This window comes from Chlamydotis macqueenii, chromosome 2 (assembly GCF_036417535.1).
Source record: "Chlamydotis macqueenii isolate bChlMac1 chromosome 2, bChlMac1.mat, whole genome shotgun sequence".
In the NCBI taxonomy this organism is placed as follows: Eukaryota; Metazoa; Chordata; class Aves; order Otidiformes; family Otididae; genus Chlamydotis; species Chlamydotis macqueenii.
The window spans coordinates 93620864-93643188 of record NC_141557.1 but is presented as its reverse complement, the minus strand read 5'-3'; the positions used below and the strand labels follow the sequence as shown (position 1 = coordinate 93643188).

At 44.4% G+C, this 22325-nt stretch overlaps 1 protein-coding gene across 1 annotated transcript in view; it reads left to right on the top strand.

Annotated features, from left to right (window-relative positions):
- The window catches only part of EPB41L4B (erythrocyte membrane protein band 4.1 like 4B), a 186642-nt gene that overhangs the window by 48112 nt on the left and 116205 nt on the right, over positions 1 to 22325 (top strand). The window contains exon 2 of the mRNA XM_086740445.1: positions 7285 to 7389. Within this exon, the coding sequence (XP_086596571.1) occupies positions 7285 to 7389 (105 nt within the window). The remainder of the gene's footprint in view (positions 1 to 7284; positions 7390 to 22325) is intronic.

Sequence of the window (22325 nt, the reverse complement as noted above, 5' to 3'; positions counted from 1 at the left end):
GGATGCACGAACTGGCAAAGGCAAAGGAAACCCTCTACTCACTCTTCAAATCTCACCTGACTTTTTTGAATCTCTCCTATGTTTTAATGTTGCTTAAATCTTTATAGCAGGTTATTCAGCATGTTTTGGGCTCTTTAGTGATGTTTCAGTATGTGAGGTAATTCCCTCTCTGCTATTTTTTTATATGTTCTCTGTGATGCTGTGCTGCTGTTGCAATCTTTGATTGATCTCAGTGAGTGTACTTCATGAATAATTAAAAATCTCTTCATTTCTGTTGCAGAGCTTGAAAATAACATATTATTCTTCCCTACTCTTAATTCTTCGTGTTTTGGGTTTCTTGGTTTTGTTTTTCATATTTTCTTTTTTTTTTTTTTATTCACAAGTGACTGCCCTTACATAGCAGGTGGAAAGTTTGGGCTGATATGAGAGTCTTGGCCAATGTCATGCTAGCATGGTAAAGATACCATGATGTAATTAGAAAGCCCGGTGCTATTTGAGTTTATGTAGTGCCTGGTACATATAAAATACAGTGAACTACTTATTTGTTCTTGTTCAGGCTTCTACTCTATACCAGTTCTATAGACTTTCTACCTCCAATCCTTGCAGTCCTTTGAAAAGCAGCAGAAGTGCTGCTTGTCTTTTGCAGTCGTTAATACCTATTTCCATCTTCTTTAGCAGGGAGTGAACACTGATTCTTCTGGCCAATGATTGGTGGAGAGATGAGAGTTTGAGTGCTATTGCTGCTGGGCAGCAATAGTGAGGCTTACTAACTGTTTCGGGATAATTTTTCTTTCTTAATATTTGTGTGCAGATTTTCACTGGTATCTTAGTCGCAGAAACCCAGCTCACTTGCATGGTTATGTGCCAACCTACCAGCAGAGAGAATGTACTTAAATGGTAGTGTGCTGTTTCTTTATTTGAGGTTCCCCCATCCCCTTGATGGGATGTGACTTGTGAGAGTCCTAGTTTTATCACAGACTTTGAGAGTAATTTGAAGGAAGTGGCTTCATTTCAAGTTTGAGGGTTTTTTTTGCTTTGCTCATAAGCTTCTTTTGCTCAGGAAATAGCAATTTTAGTTTGGGGTATTGACAAAAAAAGTCTGGGAGCAAAGTGTTTATGCTTTCAAGGTTATAAATAAATGCCATTCAGGGGAATTTTTTTGCCTCCTGATGAAGGGCTGGGGTTTTAGTAGTGTGTATATGCATTTGGCATTTTTTTGTTTGTTTTGTTTTTTTTTTTTGCAGGAGGATGTTAAGGCAATTTTGGCTTTTGTTTTTAGTTAATTTCTCAGTGGGACTAGAATGACTTTTGTTCTCCTTCAGCTAGAAGTTCATATGCATCATCAGTTGCATTTTCTTCTGGGCATGTTTAGGAATGCTGCTTGTTTCTATGGTCTGTACTACATTTAAACATAATTTGCATGCAGTAGCAGGCTCTGAAGCAATGCTGCTATTACTGCCATGACACGGTGAGAAGCTTAATGGTTATTTCATCAGTGTGACATTTTCAAGTGAGCTTGGAGCCAGAACTGGAAACTTGAGTCAGTGGTTGGCTGGTAAGAAAATAACCTAACATCTTCACCTAGCTCGAGCGAGTTAGCCAGCCTCATGGAAGTATGATGTGTTAAGAAATACCTTGCTTTTCTTTCAGTCTTAATGATTAATTTATTGTGAAATAAAGCAATATTTGCATAATTTCAAGCACAAAGGTGCACTCCCTCCACATTCTTCTGAATCTGTTCATTAGGTCCTCTGGGCACCGAGTTCATGGCTAGTTTGATGAGAGCAGCATGCCCTCGGCACTGTGTTGTCTCTGGATGGCAGCATGGAAACTGCAACTTGAAAAAAGCTACTATCTTTGATGTTTACCTATAGCAGTGTTGCTGGGCTGGATAGCAATGTTTTCAGTGCAGCTTTTGCAAGCCCAGCTATGGCCTCAAATGCATACTTGGACGAAGATACTAGATGTCATATTGTGCTCTGTAACTTGCAGCTCTCTTCAGTTAAGAGCTAGCTTTGACGTGCCGACAAGAGTCATGATCCAAAGGATGACTTCACTGTAGTTACATACCTTCCAGAGACCAAGCTTAGAGGATGGTGGTGTCTATCCGCCCTCTTCCCAACGGACCTAATGAACAGATTCTTAAGAATTTAGAAAGAGTTGCATTTTTGTGCATAACATTTCAGTACAGGTAAATGCATTTTAGAAACTGAGGGCTTGACTGTTGAGAAGAAAGCAAGTTGAAGGACAGATGATGACAGGCCCCTGGAGTCAAGGCTAATTAGAAGCCCAGATGGCTTTATGCTTATTTAGCCTGTAGTATGTCTGAAATACTGGGAAACAACATTGCCTGTGATGGTTAAAAGGCAAAGCAAGTTCTCACTACTAGGCTTATCTGCTGGCCATATTGCTTTAGTTTTAGGTTTGAAAAATGAGTTAGTAACAGTTCAGATGTGAGAGGACCGAGCAGAACATACTGAGCTACTCTGTTGCAGGAAACTCCAAGGAGAGGAAATGCTGATGCCAGTGGAATAGAGCAGTATCAGGCTTGCAGCACAGAGGTTTGCTAGCTACAAATGCTCCCTTATTAAATTACTGGAAGCTAAAACCTGGTATCTGTGACCACGAGATCATAGCAGCCCACTCTATAAAAATGTTTGACGTATTGCAGAATACATAAACCTGTGCTTTCTTTAGTAAAATAAACTAAACGTGCCCTGCCTGCTTATTTGCTTGTACTACTCACTCTTCAGTTTGGGACACATTACAGTTAGTTGGCTTTGACTTTTTTCTTGACACTAGCTTATTTCCCTTTTTTGGTTTTTTTTTTTTGTTTTGTTTGCTTGTTTTGTTATATTTTGTACAAGTTACAGGCTATTTCATGTACTTCTGGCCTATTTGACAGGTTGTTTTCCCAAGAACAACTAAAGCTATTTCTGAAATCTGTTAATAGTCCATTTGTAATGTTGTAATCTGAGCTCTCTAGTATGACTCAACAATTTCAGCTACTCCACATGGGTTCACATAGTGCGCTGTGCTTGGTTGCTAGGTACGGCGCTTCAGTTTGGGGGAGGCATGCACAGAAGCTCTCCAACTTTGCTGTATGTGCTCTGAGAGTGATAGATGGCACTGTATCTGCACTAAACTGGGCCTTTTCTGGATTTTGTGTCCCCTTTTCATGCTCTTTGGCAGAACCTTTCAAATTATTTTGTCACAGCAAAAATCAACACTGATCAGCCTGTTTGGACAGAGCCAGTTGGTGCAAAATGTTCTCAGCTGATGAATTTCCCCTTTCCTTCATGCCCACCAAAAGCATGTTAAAACCTCTTGCCTAGTCACATGTCAAGTCTGGAAGAGTTTCTAATTGAGAAGTTAATCTTTGTTTTGTCAGGTTTTAGCTGATGAGACTTCCATAGCTTTCCTAAGACTGGAAGGCTTTGGCAGCTAAAAATTTAGCCTACTTGAAATGTGGGCAATGCAGCTGTCACTGTAGCGCTCTACAAGGTGCTTTATACTCATGCCGATTTGAGTCCTTGTAGGAGGACCCAGCAATAAGTCCTCATTAAACATAAGAATTTTCTTTGATGCCATGATTCACAGTCCCAAAGAAGATATGATGGGGGGTTATTTGAGAAGGGCTTCCGGGGTACAGAGTGAGGAAACTAGCACGGCTGTCAGGCAGGACAGGGCTGACTCACATGAGAAACCTCTTTTTTTTTTTTTTTTTTTTTTTTTTTTTTACTTTCTCTCAGTAGTTGCTCATTATCATGGAGCTTCCCAACCTGCAAGTGTAATTCACTGTTTCTATGTTTCTTCAAGGACAAAGAGGCAAAAGGGAACACAAGTGACTGCCTCATGCTAGTTCAGTTTTACCTTGGGTTGCAGCTGTCATTTTGTTTGTAAGCTGGAAAATTGAAATACCCCTCGCAGCATTTGCCTATGAGGTTTTACAGTGCTTGCACAAGTTCTCCTGGGTTCCAAAGAACACTTCAGAAGAAATGGGCAGTGGTTTAATTGTTGGATTATTAAAAATGAGAAGTTATGCAGGACTTTTACATCTGAGAGTTCTGAACCACCTGTCTAGCAAGGTAGGACTGTAAAATATTCCCAGTTGAAGGTTGCTTTTTTTTTTTCCACATATATCTTCCAAAAATATGCATAAGTTGAGGATCTGTAGAGAAAATATGATTTGTTGAATTCCAGCTGATGAGATCTACTTTGAATTTTTTCTTGCATGAAATCAGTTTCATGTTCTTTCTGTGGTTCCAGGTTTTGATAGAAGCAGCATTTTTTTTTTAGCATCTGTGTTATCTAGAAGGAGGTGAGGAGGAGGAAAAGGTCATGAAAATCAGGTGTTTCTCATAATACGGACATTTTTCCTCTGTTAGAGAACACTTTTAGGCACGTGGGCTTATGTAATTTCCAAGGAAAGATGCTTCTGTTTTGCTTATACCACTCATTTCATTCAGCGTACAGGTACCGATTTATCAGTCTGCAATCTGACTCCCTAGATTGCCAGGCAGTGACGAGGCAGAAGAAAGGAGAGCAGTTCATCCTTTACTGTTAGTAGAGGGAAGAAGTTAGTCACTTTTATCTCCCCGTTTAGTGTAACATCTCAAAGAAAGTTTTTAGTCAGCAATTTGTTAGCTGCAGCAGCTTTATCATCTAAATAGTATGAGTTGCCGGGAAAACTCATTTAGTAACAAGTTCAATGTTACAATCTCCTGTAAGCTGTGTATGTACTACTGCATTTTATGGTCTAGCCGTGCAGTGCAGAGCTATTCTTTGTGTAACACATTGTTGAACATTAACTACTGTTGGGGTACAGAAGGTGGAGTGGGCCGTCTCTGGTTTCTATTGGGTGTGTGGCAGTCAAAGATAAACATGCTGGTAGTTAATGCCATAAAGCAAGCAACCAGGAATAGAGCAATCATAGGGCATCAAATCAGTTGGTTTTTTTTTTTTTTTTTCTAGTTTTGTGAATTCCTCATGTCTTGCTGTTTCTCTTTTATTGCTTTGGAGGGTTTTCTCCTCCCTCATTTAAGCAGAATCCGTTTAAATTCTGTTGTACTTTGGTTTGGCTTCTTTTAACAAATGCTTAATTTACTACATATGAGAAAATATGTTCTGGATACATTTTAGCAAACTTCTCATTTCTAGCAATTTTTGTACATCAAAAGATGATGGTTTCTTAGCAATGTACTGCTTTAAGAAGCTGTTCTATTCTTACTGCTTTCACTAGCATGTTGAACTTTGATTAAGAATGCCTGTTATTCACCTCTTGCCCTTCAAAAATAATAAAGCAATATCTTGCAATGATAATTTAATGCTTGTTTTAGGTTTTTATGCAGCTTGTTTTAATGGAGCTCCTAATGCTGTTCCTGAAATTTGATGATTCAATTTCTGTGCTTCTGCTTTGTTAGTAAAAAAACCCCAACCAACCAACAAACAAACCAAAACCCAAACACTCAACTTAAATAAAATTTACTACCAACAGCTAAGCTTGCTTGACCTTCATGGAAAGATAGAGAGAGGTGAAATTCTTTGTCTTGTATTTTGCCAGAGAAGACAGACTTCAGACAGCTTGGAATCCTGGATGGGAGTTCTGTGTGTTACGGTTGATGCTGTTTTTGTGCAGAAGGCTGAACTAAAGGAACTGAACTCTGTTTAGCTCTCCTTCAGCTGAAATCGGAGAATTTTGATACAATTTGAGATGAAGTGAGAATGCCTAATAGGTTAGAGCCTTAACAAATGAAAATAAAAAAAAAAAAAGATGTATGAGTGACAGCAGGCACAAAAGTTGTTCCATGTTTGTACTTTCCTGTATGTGAAATACACCTGTAGCTTCAGTCTTAGATGATCATAGATCATCTCATGTATTTTTAGCCAAGGGTTTGGTTGTTTTTGTTTTTTGTTTTTTTTTTTCCTTAGGAACTTCAAAACATCCTTCCCCCAAGTAATACAAGAGTTTACATGAAAAAATGGTTTGTTATTCCCTCTTCCTCCTACCCACCTGTAACCTCTGAACTCTGCTTCTAGTGATTCAAGTTGAAGCACTGGGTATCTAAATTCTTGGCTTAACAAGTACAGAGGCCAATGCAGCCTACTTTTAAGATCAGCTAACCTTTCTACTAGCACCTGTAGCCCATGGTGGAGATTAGTTTTGTTTCCATGCCTATGTGTTCCAAATGGCATGCCAAGTAAGAATTGTAGATTTTTTTTTTGTTTGTTTCTCCATTTAAAGGTTCTAAATGTGATTGCAATTAGCAGTTTGAAAGATTCTTATAAAATCCCATATAATTTTCCTCACAGTGCTCTTCAAGTATTCAAGCTGTCCAGAATTTATTTTGCAGCTTGAGTGGTGCATGGCATTGCATGACTGCGGTTGATATGTGGTAATAGCCAGCAGCTTTCAGGCAATGTGTCAAGCAAGGTTTTTACTGGAGAATTTGGCATCCCAGGGTTTAAAATGTTGACTCTGTGACTTAGGACACTTATGGGACATAAGCCTTTCCTTTCTTTTCTAGTGAGGTTTGAAAGTTTTTATTTGAGAGTGAAATCTGATGCTGTTGGAATGCTGAATGGAATTGCTGATGTCACTGTATCTTCCTTGAAAAAAAATAAAAAGAATTGTCAATACAGTTCTTTAGAATTGTCAATACAGTTCTTTAGAATTGTCATGGTTTAGGCCTACTCAGCAGCTAAAATACCATGCAGTTGCTTGCTCATTCTGCACCCCCCCCCCCCCCCCCCCCACCCCCCGGGGGTGTGGGGATAGGGAGGGGAATCAGGAGAAAAAAAAAAGGCAAAACTTGTGGGTTGGGATAATACCAGTTTAACAGAACAGTAAAGGAAAACAAAACAGAGAGGGAAAACAAAAACAGTAACAGAATATACTACACACATGATTCACAGTATGATAGCTCACAGGGGATCCTGACACCCAGCTCACTCCTGAGTAGCAAAAGCCTGCCCCTGAGTACTATCCCCACTTTATATACTAAGCATGATGTCACATGGTATGGAATAGCCCTTTGGCTAATTTGGGTAAACTATCCCAGCTGTGGGCCGTGTCCCCCAGCAAGTGCCCTGCTGATTCCATCTCCAGCAAAAATTAACTTTATCCTAGGCAGAACCATGTCTAGAATAAATAGAATTGCTGCTTCAATATTATTTTCCGTTGTGCAGCTACTCTCCCTGATTTGAACTTAGAAAGAAACTGACCCAAACAAATAAACCCACACCCACCAACAAAAAAAAAGATTACTTTCTTTTCTGTTACAGAAAAATGCAAAGGGACAGGAGTTGTTTGACCAGATTGTATATCATTTGGACCTTGTGGAAACAGATTACTTTGGACTACAATTCATGGATGCTTCCCAGGTTACCGTAAGTATAACTTCAGTTCACTTTTATGTTCTGCAGTAGTTTGTGTTGCCTATCATAAGCAAATTACCACTGCAGTTTCATGGAGAGATGTAGACATTAGCAGAGGTACTACTGAAACAACTGATGCATGACCTTTGAAGGTCCCTTCCAACCCTAACCATTCTATGATTCTGTGTTTGGTTCTTGAACATAAAGCCAAATCCTCTGCATACAGCATGTGTCACTCTCCATGATATGCACATGACTTGATCACACATAAGTGAACAAGCAGTAATTATGGGTAAAGAAATGTACTTTATGTTTAGTGGGCTCATGATATTAGAAATGGATTAAATCTTTTGCAAGCAAGGGTTTCATGTAACTCCTATCTTTGCTGTTCCGTGCACAGGTTATGATGCTCTGTAGATTTAGTTTCATTTGCAACAGAGAAAAATTTTCCTTCTCTCCCCTATCCAATAACCCCCAGTATCTACAGATAAAAGAAAAAAAAGTAGATAGATATATTAATAAGATTAAAAGACTGCAGCATTGTGGTTAAACTATATTGCTGTATTTTTAATTTTTTCCTTTGTCTATTCACCTTACATGCTGAGGTATTGTATGACAGCAACCTGGGTTGTGGATACAGAATATAGAGACTGGGAAAATAAGTGTTTGCTTCTAGATTACCTGGTCAGTATGTAATATTTTTTTCCATAAAGCAACAGAAGGCAGATGTATTCTGTGCTATTAAAATAAAATAATGGGAAAATGTAGTCACAATATTGACATCTTCTGCAAAGTATGTTCTAACTTTATTATCTCAGAATTCTCAGCTTTATTCTCTAGCAAGCATGAGTCAATGTGATTAGGTCAGATCAGTGTTTTACTGGCTGTACCATGATCTGTGTTTCACCAGTGACTTTAAACAACAAACAGGAAACCTGTCCAGATATTATAATGACTTGATACTGAGAAAGGGAATATGCTTTTGAGGAAGAGAAGGCTGGCTTTATCTATTTAAACTTTATCCTAATATCCCAGCTAATATGAAGGTTTGCGTTTATCACTGGAAAATGATATTTGAATGAAGTATGTCCATATGAGTTTGGGACTTTCAGAAAGTTTAGTGTGTGTGTTCCTGATAAAATCTTTGTTATAAAAATAGCGTGTCCTTTTATAATGGACCTGATCATAAGTACACAGCTAATAGAGCACAGCCTGCTCGTAATAGGAAAAACAGATGATATTATCAAATCACCTAATTGGGAACTTGATAGCTAGGTATAGTTATCTAGCAAAAGGACTTCTATAATGTTTTCAAAGAAGGGAAGCGGAAAGGAAGAGTGAAACATCCTTTCCTAGAAAGAAAGACGGCAGATCAGAAGCGGAATACCTGGCTGAGGAAGCAGAGAAAGCTCATTTTCTTGTATGTCTACAAAACTGAAGGGTTCTTTTGTATGGAAAGAAAGATGAAGCAGAGATGTGAGCAAGTATGGTTTCCATAGATAACTTTATCCCTGCTGTTGAAGGCAAAAAGTGCCTATATGTGCAAGTGTTTTAGAAATACCTCTGTATGCTATTTCTTTCCTCTGCATGAAGGAGGGGAGTAGATCATGGGATCTGTGATTACAAGAGTGATAAGGACAATGAACAGCTTCTGGAGGGCTTGAAAAAGCCGACACTAGTTGCAGGGCTTTAGTAGTAGGGTTGTGGTTTCCTGGATCAAGAGGGATGTTGAGGGCAGAATTCTTTACCTCCACTGGAGTGCAAGGGTGAAAGCTCTCATGTGTGTGTTTGTGGTTTTTTTTGGTCTGCCTGAAGCTGGGCAGACAGTAGAGCTTAGAAAGCTTCAAGGCACAAGCTTTTACCTTCCTCAGCACCTTATGCAAAGAGGTTCCATGCTTTAACAGCCTTCCTTGCAACAGCCTTCCTGTTCCGAATTTGTGACCCACTCATTTCATTTGCATAGTAATTAATGCATAGCCTTCATATGCTCCTGCTTAGTGCCAGCCCAGCCACACAGTGGCGATCATGGGTTTGGGAGATTAGAGCTGTGTAAACTCCTCGAGGCTCGTAGCCTTTGTCTTCATAATCTAGTGCGAAGTGCTAAACATCTTTAAGCCACCATTATAAAAAAGAGAGCACAGAATAGTCTTTGAACAGTGGGGATTGATTGATTCTGTGTGCTCGAAGGCCAGCAGCTTTTGGGTGCACTGTGTTTCTTGCAGTCCTGTAACTTTGCTGAAGAGCTGGGACAAGCAGTGTTGGTAGCTGTGATTTAGAAAAGAAAATTGTGGGTTAGAGCTTATCTGCTTTGAAAGAGAATTTTTTTTTTAACATCTTATTTTTAATACCCCCCAAAAATAATTTTTCAATACAACCAAAAAGCATAAAGTTGTAGAAGGCAAGATGTCAGCAGTAAGACAGAAAATACTGTAAAGCCCATTCAGTGGACTCTGCATCAGTTTGTATCTTGTGCTCTTTGAAGATATCCATGAGTAGAAGGATGTAGACAATTACCTAGTAGTTTGTTCTAAAGTAAAGCTTTGTGTACCGTTGTAATTTAAGCTATCTGGTATTAACTCCAGAAGTAGAAACACTCGGGAGGAGAGAGCTTAAGTATTGTTAGTAAGTGGAAGAACTTGATCCACTGGAGAGCCTTTATTCCTAAGTGAGGTTTAAAAAGCAGCACAGATACACTGCCTGCTGATTTCAGCACCTTGACTGATCACAGCTATAGTGAGGAATAAAACTGCATCTTACTGTAGTTGCATTATAAGAGCTTTGGACCAGCTCTTCTTTTTTACTAGACTCAATAACAAAACTGCTGAGACTTAGTCCTCTGCAGCTGGTTCACTATTCTCATCCTTTTTTAATTTCTGTTTTCGTATATGTTTTGTAGTGTGCATAATATAGTAGAACAGTGAGACATGCATATAATTTATAAATAAATACACATATATTGGAGCTGTGTGCTCAGAAACATATTTAATTTTTGCACCATTGTCATAGTTTTGCCCTTCTCGAGACCAAGCTACGCAGTCTCTTGCTCTCTCCCCCCAACCTCTGAGGGAATAAGGGAGAGGTAATATAACAAAAAGGCTCGAGGTTTGAGAGGACAGGGAGAGATCCTTAAAGTTAGCGTTACGGGCAAAACAGACTCGACTTGGGGAAAACTATTTATTAATAAAACCAAATCAGGATAATGAGAGAACAAAACAACTTCCCCTCACCCCTCCCTCTTCCCAGGCTTAACTTACTTTCAATTATCTCTACCTCCTTCCCTCCCTGAGCGGCACAGGGGGGAACAGGGAATGCGGGTTATGGTCAATTCATCACACGTCGCTTTCTGCCGCTCCTTCATCTTCGGGGGAAGAACTCCTCGCATTCCTCCCCTGCTTCAGCATGGGGTCCCTCCTATGCGCTATGCTCATTTGCAAAACTGCTCTGATGTGGGTCGTTTTTCCACGGGGTGCAGTCCGTCCGGAATGGCTGCTCCAGCGGGCCCTCCATGGGCCACAACCTCCTTCAGGCATCCGCCTGCCCCAGCATGGGGTCCTCCACGGGCTGCAGGTGGATCTCTGCTCCTCCGTGGACCTCCATGGGCTGGAGGGGGACAGCCTGCTCCACCATGGTCATCACCACAGGCTGCAGGGGAATTCTAGCCAGGAGCAGCATTACTCCTCCCCCTCGTTCACTGATGTTGGCATCTGCAACTGTTCCTCACAAAAAAATTCTTTACAATGGGCAGGCAGACACCTCTCAGGTTCTCTTCACGTCTCCTCTCCTCTCCACTTCTTACAGCCAGGCCGAGTCTGGCCGCCCGGTGGGAGGCCAGAGTGTGAGGCCTGCAAGGTCCATAGGCTCGTGCCTCCCCCTCTCTGCCTCTTTTGTAAATAAAATTTTGTTTACCAGTTCCTGGTAGCCAAAACTATTTTAATTTATGGTCACTGCTGAGGATGCTGAGGGATTAAACCTTCTCTGAAGGTCAGTAAGTATGTAGGGATGTGTTGCTGTCAGAGCCTTATCAAAGCTTGGAGATGTGAAGTGTGACTTCAAGCGTTGCAGTTCCACTTGCAGATCTTGTGCTTTGGAAAATTCCAGAGCGCAAGGACACACAAATGGCTGGTTTTGAGCACATTTCACTTCAAAGCCTTAGACTAGCTTTTGCTCTGCTGTGTCCAGTAGTTACGATTGACCAGAAAATTACTTTTATGTTTGAGGCTTAGTTCTGTCACAGAATGGATGTCACAGAAGGTATTGCTTCAAGTACTAAAGATTATAAACACATAAGCAGGGGAAGAAAATGAAGGCATGGGGATCATAAAACTGGAGTCCACAAAAAACAGCGACTAAACATGCTTATGCTATGGCGAAGATTAACTGATACTACACTTGATCATTGCAGAAAGATGTATGCACTTGAGTGGTTTCACAAAAGTGTGCAAGAGTTAGCAGAATGTGTTCAGAAGAAGTGAAATGGATTCTTCAGAACAGCAGCAATGCTTGCAACAGAAGAGTAGCGGACACCAAGCCTTAGCACAGATGGGATGTTAGATGTATTTAGAAGGCACAAGACAAAAGTACTCCTTCTTCATTTAAAATGAATCGAATTGCTGGTTGTAATGAAAACTCTGGAAGGGCAAGGGAGAAGAATAGTTGAAGCATTTGAGGGTCTTTTCGTGAAAAGGAGAAACTTTCACTGGAATGCAAGCTAGAGCTGAGTCAGTCCAACTGTGGAGGTGAAAAAAGGGACCTTACTGTCTCCTGATAACAGTGGTTGTGGTGTGTCTAGGAAGATGGTGAATTGTGGAGGTGGCACAGGACAGCTGAGCACCTAGCGTTGCTAGTTGATAAAGCATGTTTGCAATACTCATTGATGTTTTATAACTTACATTAGTATTTGTAGGGGTCCTTGATTGCAAAACCAAGACATGTGGAACTGCATACGGAGAGATTTTTGCAAGAGCCAGCTGAAACTAGTAACTGCATTTTAAAGGTTGCTTACGTCACGTAGTGGTGGAATCTGGATGCTGAGCATAAGGCTTCCTGCAGTTTATTTAAAAAAAAACCACAAAACTCAGTCCTTTGACAAAGCCAAAGCTTTCAGGAGCTGTTCTATGTTGAAACTGTGTAAAGAGGTACCCCCTGGCCACATCCCTTATATATTTATTCAGAAGTTGTTTGCATAATAGAAATATAAAAACTGGTTTCATGGAAGTTCATGCAAAACATTACATTGCAAAATTTTCTCTTGTTTTCAAATTATTTCTGACATCATGGTAATTGTGTGTCTGAGTCACTTGTGCTTTTTGTGGTTCCTTCAAAAGACTATTTTGTAGCCTTTGAGCATTTTAACTTGATGTCATCCTGTGCTTTTCCTGTGGCCAGGTAGGATTCTCTTCCTAACTACTTATTACCTCTAGAAAAACACCAAGAAAATGTTCTGCCTCTGGGCCTCAACACACGTTAGTTAGAAAACAGGACTCCTGGAACTGGGACTAATCTGTTCCTCAGATTTTTTTGTAGTCTAAACAGGCAGGAAATACAGGAATCTGTGTTGCCTTTGAGATACATGTAATCATTAAAGATTTTTGAGCTCCTCTCTGATGATTACATACTAGAGTACTACTTTAGCCTGGAATTCCAGACCTGTGGACGGTTTGTAAGGACTTTAGAAAAAGTGAACTAAGAAAAACACAAACCTACTGTCAGCAGCTTTGAATTTACTGTACAAGAGTCTTCATCTCTAATTGAACATTTTTAGGAGCTTGCTTAGTGGAAGATGGAAAATTGCTGGCATACTGCTAGTAGTTTTCTTGCATCACAGGAATAGTAAACCTTTTTATTCCAAATACTGCTTGTGTTTAAATATTATCCCTAGCTTACATCTGTAAAATTATCAGTACTAGCAGCTGTTGCAGCATTTTTGTTTTTTTTTTAATTGGAAGGGACATTGTCTCTATTCATGGTACAAACTAGATGCTAGTGGTGTATTTGGGAACTTCTATACAGTAGCCAAGTGATAAAAATTGTTTTCAGATGATGTCATCTTACTTATGGCACTTGTTAGATCACTATTAGTGCCTCTACTGCATCCATAACTGGGCCTCTAAAACTTTTTTCTCCATAGAGAACATAAACCTGTGGGAAACGTCTTGTGTGCCTTGCCATTTATGGAAACTTAAAAGTAGGTCGGCTTTGTCAGGGGCCCAGCTGAAGTGTCTCTATACCAATGCACGCAGCATGGGGAATAAACAGGAAGAGCTGGAGATGCTTGCACACGAGCAGGGCTACGACCTCATTGGCATCACGGAGACGTGGTGGGATGACACATACGACTGGAGCGTCAACATGGAGGGGTATAGGCTTTTTAGAAAAGACAGGAAGGGGAGACGAGGAGGGCGTGTCGCTCTCTACGTCAGCAACCGGCTGGAGTGTGTGGAGCTCCACCTGGGGATGGAGGAGGAGCTGACAGAGAGCTTATGGGTCAAGATTAGAGGATGGGGACGGACAGGGGACGTCACGGTAGGGGTCTGTTACAGGCCGCCTGGCCAGGAGGACAGAGCAGATGAAGTGCTCTATAGGCAGATAGGAGCAGCCTTACGGTCACAGGCCCTGGTTCTCATGGGGGACTTCAACCACCCTGACATCTGTTGGAGAGACAACACGGCAGGGCACAGGCAGTCCAGGAGGTTCCTGGAATGCGTGGATGACAACTTCCTCCTGCAGGCGATAGAGGAGCCGACAAGGAGGGGTGCCATGCTCGACCTTGTGCTCACCAACAGGGAGGGGCTGGTGGGAGATGTGAAAATAAAGGACAGCCTTGGCTGCAGCGACCATGACATGGTGGAGTTCAAGATCCACGGGGCGGCAAGGAAACTACATGGCAAGCTCTCTGCCCTAGACTTCAGGAAGGCGGACTTCGGCCTCTTCAGGGACCTGAGGGGCCAAGTGCCATGGGAGGTGGCCCTGGAGGGAAGAGGGGCCCAGGAAAGTTGGTCCATATTCAAGGAGCACCTCCTCCAAGCTCAGCAGAGGTGCATCCCGATGAAAAACAAGTCGGGCAAAAAGGCCAGGAGGCCAGCGTGGATGAGCAAGGAGCTCCTGGACCAACTGAAAGTGAAAAAGGAAGCCTACAGAGGGTGGAAGTGGGGACAGGTAGCCTGGGAGGACTACAAAGAGGCTGCGCGAGTGGCCAGGGATAAGGTAAGGAAGGCCAAAGCCCTGGCAGAACTGAATCTGGCCAGGGATATAAAATGTAACAGGAAGAGCTTTTATAGGTACGTAGGGGACAAAAGAAAGTCCAGGGTAAATGTAGGCTCCCTCCAGAAGGGAACTGGTGTCCTGGTTACCCAGGACATGGAGAAGGCTGAGGTTCTCAATGACTTTTTTGCCTCAGTCTTCACCGACAAGAGTTCCTGTCGCACCACCCAAGCTGTAGAAGGTGCAAGCAGGGACTGCGAGAATGAAGAACTGCCCATTATACTGGAAGAGCAGGTTCGGGATCATCTAAGGAACCTGAAGGTGCACAAGTCCATGGGACCTGATGAGATCCATCCGCGGGTCCTGAGGGAACTGGCAGATGAAGTTGCCAAGCCACTGGCTATCGTATTTGAGAAGTCGTGGCGGTCTGGTGAGGTCCCCGATGACTGGAAGAGGGGGAACATAACCCCAATTTTTAAAAAGGGGAATAAGGAAGACCCAGGTAACTACAGGCCGGTCAGCCTCACCTCTGTGCCTGGCAAGGTCATGGAGCAGATTCTCCTGGAAACCATGCTAAGGCACATGGAGAGCAAGGAGGTGGTTGGTGACAGCCAACATGGCTTCACCAAGGGCAGATCGTGCCTGACCAATTTGGTGGCCTTCTATGACTGGGTGACGGCATCGGTGGACAAGGGACGAGCAACTGACATCATCTACCTGGACTTGTGCAAAGCTTTTGACACTGTCCCGCACGACATCCTTCTCTCTAAACTAGAGAGACATGGGTTTGATGGACGGACCACTCGGTGGATAAGGAGTTGGCTGGATGGCTGCACTCAGAGAGTGGTGGTCAACGGCTCAATGTCCATGTGGAGACCGGTCACGAGTGGCGTCCCTCAGGGCTCCGTGCTGGGCCCGGCCCTGTTCAACATCTTTGTCGGTGACATGGACAGTGGGATAGAGTGCACCCTCAGCAAGTTCGCCGACGACACCAAGTTGTGTGGTGCCGTCGACATGCTGGAAGGGAGGGATGCCATCCAGAGGGACCTTGACAGGCTGGAGAGGTGGGCCCGTGCCAACCTCATGAAGTTCAACCAGGCCAAGTGCAAGGTCCTGCACCTGGGTCATGGCAATCCCAGGCACAAATACAGGCTGGGCGGGGAATGGATTGAGAGCAGCCCTGAGGAGAAGGACTTGGGAGTGCTGGTGGATGAGAAGCTTAACATGAGCAGGCAATGCACCCTTGCGGCCCAGAAGGCCAACCACATCCTGGGCTGCATCAAGAGGAGCGTGGCCAGCAGGTCGAGGGAGGTGATTCTCCCCCTCTACTCTGCCCTGGTGAGACCCCACCTGGAGTACTGTGTCCAATTCTGGAGCCCCCAGCACAAGAAGGACATGGACCAGTTGGAGAAGGTCCAGAGGAGGGCCACGAAGATGATAAAAGGGCTGGAGCACCTCTCTTATGAGGACAGGCTGAGAGAGTTGGGGCTGTTCAGCCTGGAGAAGAGGAGGCTCCGGGGAGACCTGATAGCGGTCTTCCAGTACCTCAAGGGGGCCTACAAGAAAGATGGGGAAAGGCTGTTTAGTAGGGCCTGTTGCGATAGGACGAGAGGTAATGGTTTTAAAATAAAGGGGGGTAGATTTAGATTAGAAATTAGGAAAAATTTTTTTACAATGAGGGTTGTAGAACACTGGAACAGGTTGCCCAGAAAGGTGGTGGAGGCCCCATCCCTGGAGACATTCAAGGCCAGGCTGGATGAGGCTCTGAGCAACCTGACCTAGTCAGGGATGTCCCTGCTCCTTGCAGGGGTGTTGGACTAGATGACCTTTGAGGGTCCCTTCCAACCCTAACCATTCTATGATTCTATAAAAATAATTTAAAAAAAAAAAAAAGCTGCAGTAAATAAACTCCTCAGTTCATTAGGTTACCAACCGTAATGAGAGGTGGGAGCAGATGCGTGGGGTGTAAAGGCAGGACAGCTGATGGGGATGTCCCAGGCTGTCTGGGGAAGGCAGCAGCTCTGTGGAAGCCAGGCCACCTCCTTCCCTCTCCCTTGGGGATCAGTGCAGAAGAGATGGTACCTATTCACGAGGGGTGGTGGAGAGGGATGGGAAAGAAGGGCCCACACAAGCTTTGACAACGAATAAAAGAAATGTTTAGAAGTGGGAGATGCTGCAGCTGAGCCTGTGGGAAGACCAGATAATTTGTTTTCAGTTAAACACGACTTTTCTATCATGAACCTGTGCTGGCTATGACCAACAACTGCATTGTCTCTCAAGTGTTTTTCCAAGAACTCCTGGAATGACCTCTAGGATTTTACCTGGCACTGAAGTAAGACTGTAACTTGGAGAAGAGAAAATCCTAGGGTTCAGTGCCTTCAGTATGATAATTTTACTCCATTTCAAAAAGTGCTGGCAAATGATTAATGTTACAGCCTGAAAAAAACAGAATGTAAGGCAGCACCAAAGCACAAAGGTGGGCCTGGAAATGGGAAGTTTCCAGAAAGAGCCTCCTGGTCCAAGACAGAGACCAGGAGGGGTCACAGGAGTGCAGATGCAGTCGCCTATGTGCCAAATAAGAGGGGACAATGCCATTTTTCTTCTTTTGTGGTTGTTTATTGTCCAGTCGTGAAGGCGCAGAGGCTGGGCTGCCAGCAGGGAGCCGGCCGAGTGCTGCTGTGACGCTGTTGGCGCTGTCTCATGCAAGGGAGCCTGGATGGCTGCGGCAGTGCCAGGTGATTCCTGTGGCAGGTGGACCCACTGCCAGGGATGAATGTTCTCAAGGTGAATCCACCTCCATGGGCTCCATGCTGTTGCCTGCTGGCTGAACAGCCATTGGCTCCATGCCATGCTTAGGTGGATCCACCTCCATGAGCTCCACGTAGTCTTTTGATCGGCTGACGTGCCTGGGCTTCACAGTGTGCCTCGGCAGATAGACATGCTGGGACCCGATGCAGTTCCCCTGTGTGCTCCCATCTGCGCACTGGATGGCGTAGGCTGTGTGAGCGTGAGCAGTCTCTCTCATGGTGCGAGAGGTGATGTTGTTCCTCCACATCTGCCAATTGCTCTTCTTCAGGCTCCTGGGAGGTGCCTTCCTGCTTTGCGCTTGTGGGAACCACCTCTGTGCTGTCTTCTCCCATGCAAAGAAGGTGGGCAGCCACCTGCCTCGCTGCTCCCTGGCAAGCAGACGTACTTGGGCCCCGCAGCATTCCCTGGTAGGTCTAGAGCCATGCACTGCATGCCGTTGGGTAGAGGAGCGAGGTCCCTGGTGCCTCATCGGTGACGGGTAGTGGTTCTGTGGCATGCCATGCAAAGGTGGGCAGCCACCTGCTTTGCTGCTCTGGCTGCTCGCTGGCAGGCAGACATGATTGGGCTCCACGCCGTTCCCTGCTGGGCCTACAGCCATGCGCTGCATGCATGCGACCAAAGAAGCCGGGTCCATGGTGCTGGGTGTTTGCGGGCAGTGGCTCTATGGCGCCTCATACAAAGGTGTGCAGCTGCCCACCTCGCTGCTGCAGCTCTTCTTCCTTCCAAGCATGCTTGGCATCCAAGGGCCTCAAAGCTCAACTAACTGTGGGCCAGTTGCAGGGGCCCCTCCTTCTGTAGGACCCTAGCAACAGCCAGTGAGGTGGTTGGTGACAGCAGACCATTGTGCTGGTGATTGTGACTGTGGGTGTGGCCAACTTAAGGCGGGTTTGGGGATGGGGGGCCGTGGCCTGAAAGGTGCCCAAATGTGGAAGGACAAGGATCGGGGTGGGGCTGAGGGCCTCTTTCCTGGGGTTCGCTCCTGCCTGCCTTGTTGCTTGGGCAAGAGAAAGGCTGCCCCTTGGCCACAGGGACCACCCTCCACCTCCTGTTGTTTGTTGTGGAACAGTGATCTCCAAGGATTTTTGTCTTGCTGTCCTTTATTCAGATGTAATTTGTCTGGACTCCAGATAAGGCACATCACATATCAGATTGTTTCTGTAATATCTTTGTGCAGACTCAGGCTGGGACAGGCAATGCTCTCACGAACACCACAAGATATTTTGTTGGGAGTTCTCAGATAATGCTGCTAAGGGCCATTAAGACCTATCAGTGCCCTCATCGCTCTGGATTTAGTATCCGTGGGCTTGTACTTCCCGAGATGCCAACCCACAGCTTTGTTAGCCCAGCTCCATTTGTCCTTCTACTGGACAGCATTTCTTGCACTGTCCCTCTTCTTCTAATTTGTGGGAGATAGCTGCCTTTCTTCACAGGGCAGGAGAGAACTTAGTATGAGAACTGCTGTTTTCATTCCTGTACAACTGATAACACATCAAATAATGTCAGTTGAAAGGTACTGCTGGAGGGCAAAGTGGAACTGTGCCTTGTTCAGAGCAGAGACAACTTAGAAAACCAGTATAATTTCACACTTTGATCAGGTTGCTCCTGTCACCTCCAACAGCACTGACATGACAGTATACCACTTTGGGCTTCATTCAGCAAGATGGTGGCAGCAGTATCCGAGGATGGTCTAGAACAAGATTGAGTCACTGAGGTTCATACTCTTGTAGTTGTAAGATCCTGCCAGTATTTTATGAAACATGAGTCTCATCTGAGCCCAAATGCAAACTCTTCATCTCATTAATCCTGGTTTGGTCTTGTGATGTGAATGCTATCTGAGCAGAAGATGCATGCCTTTCCCCCCCCCCCCCCCACCTTCAAGTCAGGTAGTTGAGATTATAGAGTGGCATCCTGAAATATGCCTCCAGAAGTTGTCTGTTGAAGGTGCTGCATATATGCAAGCTCCTGCTCAGAGCAGCCCCAGTTGTATCTAGTTTCTCATCACTTTGTTCAGTCATGTTTGGATACCTTCAAGGATGGCAGCTCCGCAGCCCTTCTGGGCACCTGTGCTTTTTCTGAGCAGCCACATGGTGACAATCTTTTCCTTTTGTCTAGCTGGGATTTCTCCTCAGTCTGATGCCACTTGTTTTTCCGCCACAGAGGCCCTCTGAGAAGAGTCAGTCTTCCTCTTCTCTACAGCCTCCCAGCAGGCAGCTGAAGTCACCAGTCAGGTTCTGAGCCTTCTTTCTTGATGGAGACTAGAGGCAGCTCACTCAGCCTGCCCTCATGTGCCCCAGCCCCTCACCATCCCAAAGGCCCTGCACTGGGCACACACCACACTCAGTGTCTTTTCTTGACTGGAGAGACCAGGAGGGAACACGGAAGTCCAAATGAAGTCATCAAAGGGACAATAAGAGAAGAGGAAGGCATTTTTACCTGGTTTTTTGTTCTTGTTGGCTTGTTGGTTGGGTTTTTTTGTTGTTGTTTGTTGCCCACTCTTGAAAAGAACTCCCAATGAAGCAGCTAGAAGGGGCCTTGAGAGTGAAATCCAGTAGTTCTTCCTGACAGAACTGCAGTCTTCCTAGCAGAACTGCTTCTCCAAATGTATTGGGTTTATGTGGCAAGGTTTTGGTAGCAGGGGGGCTACAGGAGTGGCTTCTGTAAGAAGCTGCCAGAAGCTTCCTCCATGTCCAACAGAGCCAATGACAGCCGGCTCCAACATGGACCCGCTGCTGGCCAAGGCTTAGCCCATCAGCGCAACGGTGGTAGTGACTCTGTGATAACATAGTTAAGACAGGGAAACAAAACTGCAGTGGAACAACAGCAGCAGAGAGACGAGTGAGAATACGTGAGAAAAACACCTCTGCAGACACCCGAGGTAAGTGGAGAAGGATGGGGAGGAGGTGCTCCAGGTGCCAGAGCAGAGATTCCCCTGCAGTCTGTGGTACTGGTGAAGCAGGCTGTCCGCCTGGAGCCCACAGAGGCCCATGGAGGAGCAGAGAGCCGCAGCGGAGGATCCTATGCCGAAGCGGGTGGATGTGCCCAAAGGAGGTTTGTGACCCTGTGGAGAGAGGAGCCTATGCTAGAGTAGGCTCTTGGCAGGACCTGTGGCCCTGTAGAGAGAGGAGCCCAGGCTGGAGCAGGTTTGCTGGCAGGACTTGTGACCTCATGAGGGACCCAGAGTGGAGCAGTCTGTTCGTGAGGAACTGCACCCCTGGAAGGGATCCATGCAGGAGCAGTGTGTGAAGAACTGCAACCCATGGGAAGGACCCATGTTGGAGAAATTTGTGGAGGACTGTCTCCCATGGAAGGGACCCCACATTGGAGCAGGGGAAGAGGAGGAAGGAACGGCAGAGACAATGTGTGAAGAACTACTGCAATACCCATTCCCTGTCCCCCTGTGCCACTTAGGGGGAGGAGGTAGAGAAAAATCGGGTGTAAAGTTCAGCCCAGGAAGAAGAGGTGGCGGGGAAGGTATTCTAAGATTTATTCTTATTTGTCATTATCCTACTCCGATTTGATTGGTAATAAGGTAAATTAATTTCCCTGAGCTGAGTCAGTTTTGCTTGTGATAGTAATTGCTGGGTGATAGTCCTGTCCTTAGCTTAACCCATAAGCCCCACCATCCAGTTGAGGAGGGGAGTGACAGAGTGACTTGGTGGGCACCTGGCAGCCAGCCATGGTCAACCACCACACCAAAGCAAAAACTGTCTCTCTAACTTCTTTGCTTTATCTGTTTTTATTCATTATGCACCACCACAGAGGATCTGGCTTCATCTTCAGTCACCTCTTGGGTAGGCTTCTTGTCCTCATACTGAAAAAAACCCCACCTCTAGGCCCTAAGCACCCTGATGTCCCTGTGAGAGTCTCCTCCTGTCAGCCTGGTGCAGCAGCCCAATGGAAGCCCAGCACTCCTCTCCCATGTCTCTTGGGGCTCAAGCTGTGCTTTTGGAGTGCTGTAATTGTCCATGTTGATCTCGCAGAAAGAATCCTTATTTAAATAATTTCTCCAGACAGTTTTGGAATACCCTTCTGTGTCCCAGCTCTCTTCCTCTGCAGTTTGGAGTCATAGTAACCCTACAGAGGTGCATCCTGTCCCATCACCCTGCTTCCTGTTAATACTATCCAGTATCAACCCTACTGTTTGTTAAATCTTGAGTTGTATCTGAGCAATTTATCTAAGAACAGTTTTCTCGGCATCTACATTTTTAAGAGGAACATAACTTTCTAGGATAGATCAAAGAAATTTATATGAGTGTCAAGAACAATCTTCTGATTTTTTTAAGCTGTGAACTCTTGGGAGCTTATACTGTTTCTAAGTATATGCTTGTGTAGTTCCTGAGTTTCTGTGTGACCCCAATTCTCATTTGGTTTTCTCTTACTACTGTAACAATATTTAAAAGGTGACCTTCAGAAGAAAAGATGAAAGGGTTTTTTTTCCTTTGTTACTTTTTAACTTTATACACCTGTAGAGAAGTTCCCAGACTATGGTTTGTTGAGTAGGGTTTTTATTGACTTGTTTTTGATTATTCCTTCCTCCTCTGTGTTACATGTGTTTTTATCCTCTGTGCTTTGGAAATCCATGTAGTTAATGGCAGACAGCTTGGTAGCATTCAGGTGCCTAAGAAATCACACAGCAAGAAGACAGTTGAAGGGATAATTAACTTTTGGGTTTAAAGGTGCCAGCTTTTGTTTAGCACACCTTCTTTTCTGAACCTGAGCATTTAGCACGGTTCTCGCTCCTGTACCTCCAGGTAAGGCTTGAGAAAGCATTTCAGCAGTATTTTTCAGAGAGCAAATAAAACTTCCAGTAAGAATGGGCTTCTTTTAGGAAGCAAGTAGAGAAGCGGTGGAATTTGCAAAGCTCAGGTATGTGATGGGTTTGTGTCTACCTGTGGTACTTCCTCTGTGATGGTTTAGCCCAAGTTACCACACAGTTTCTC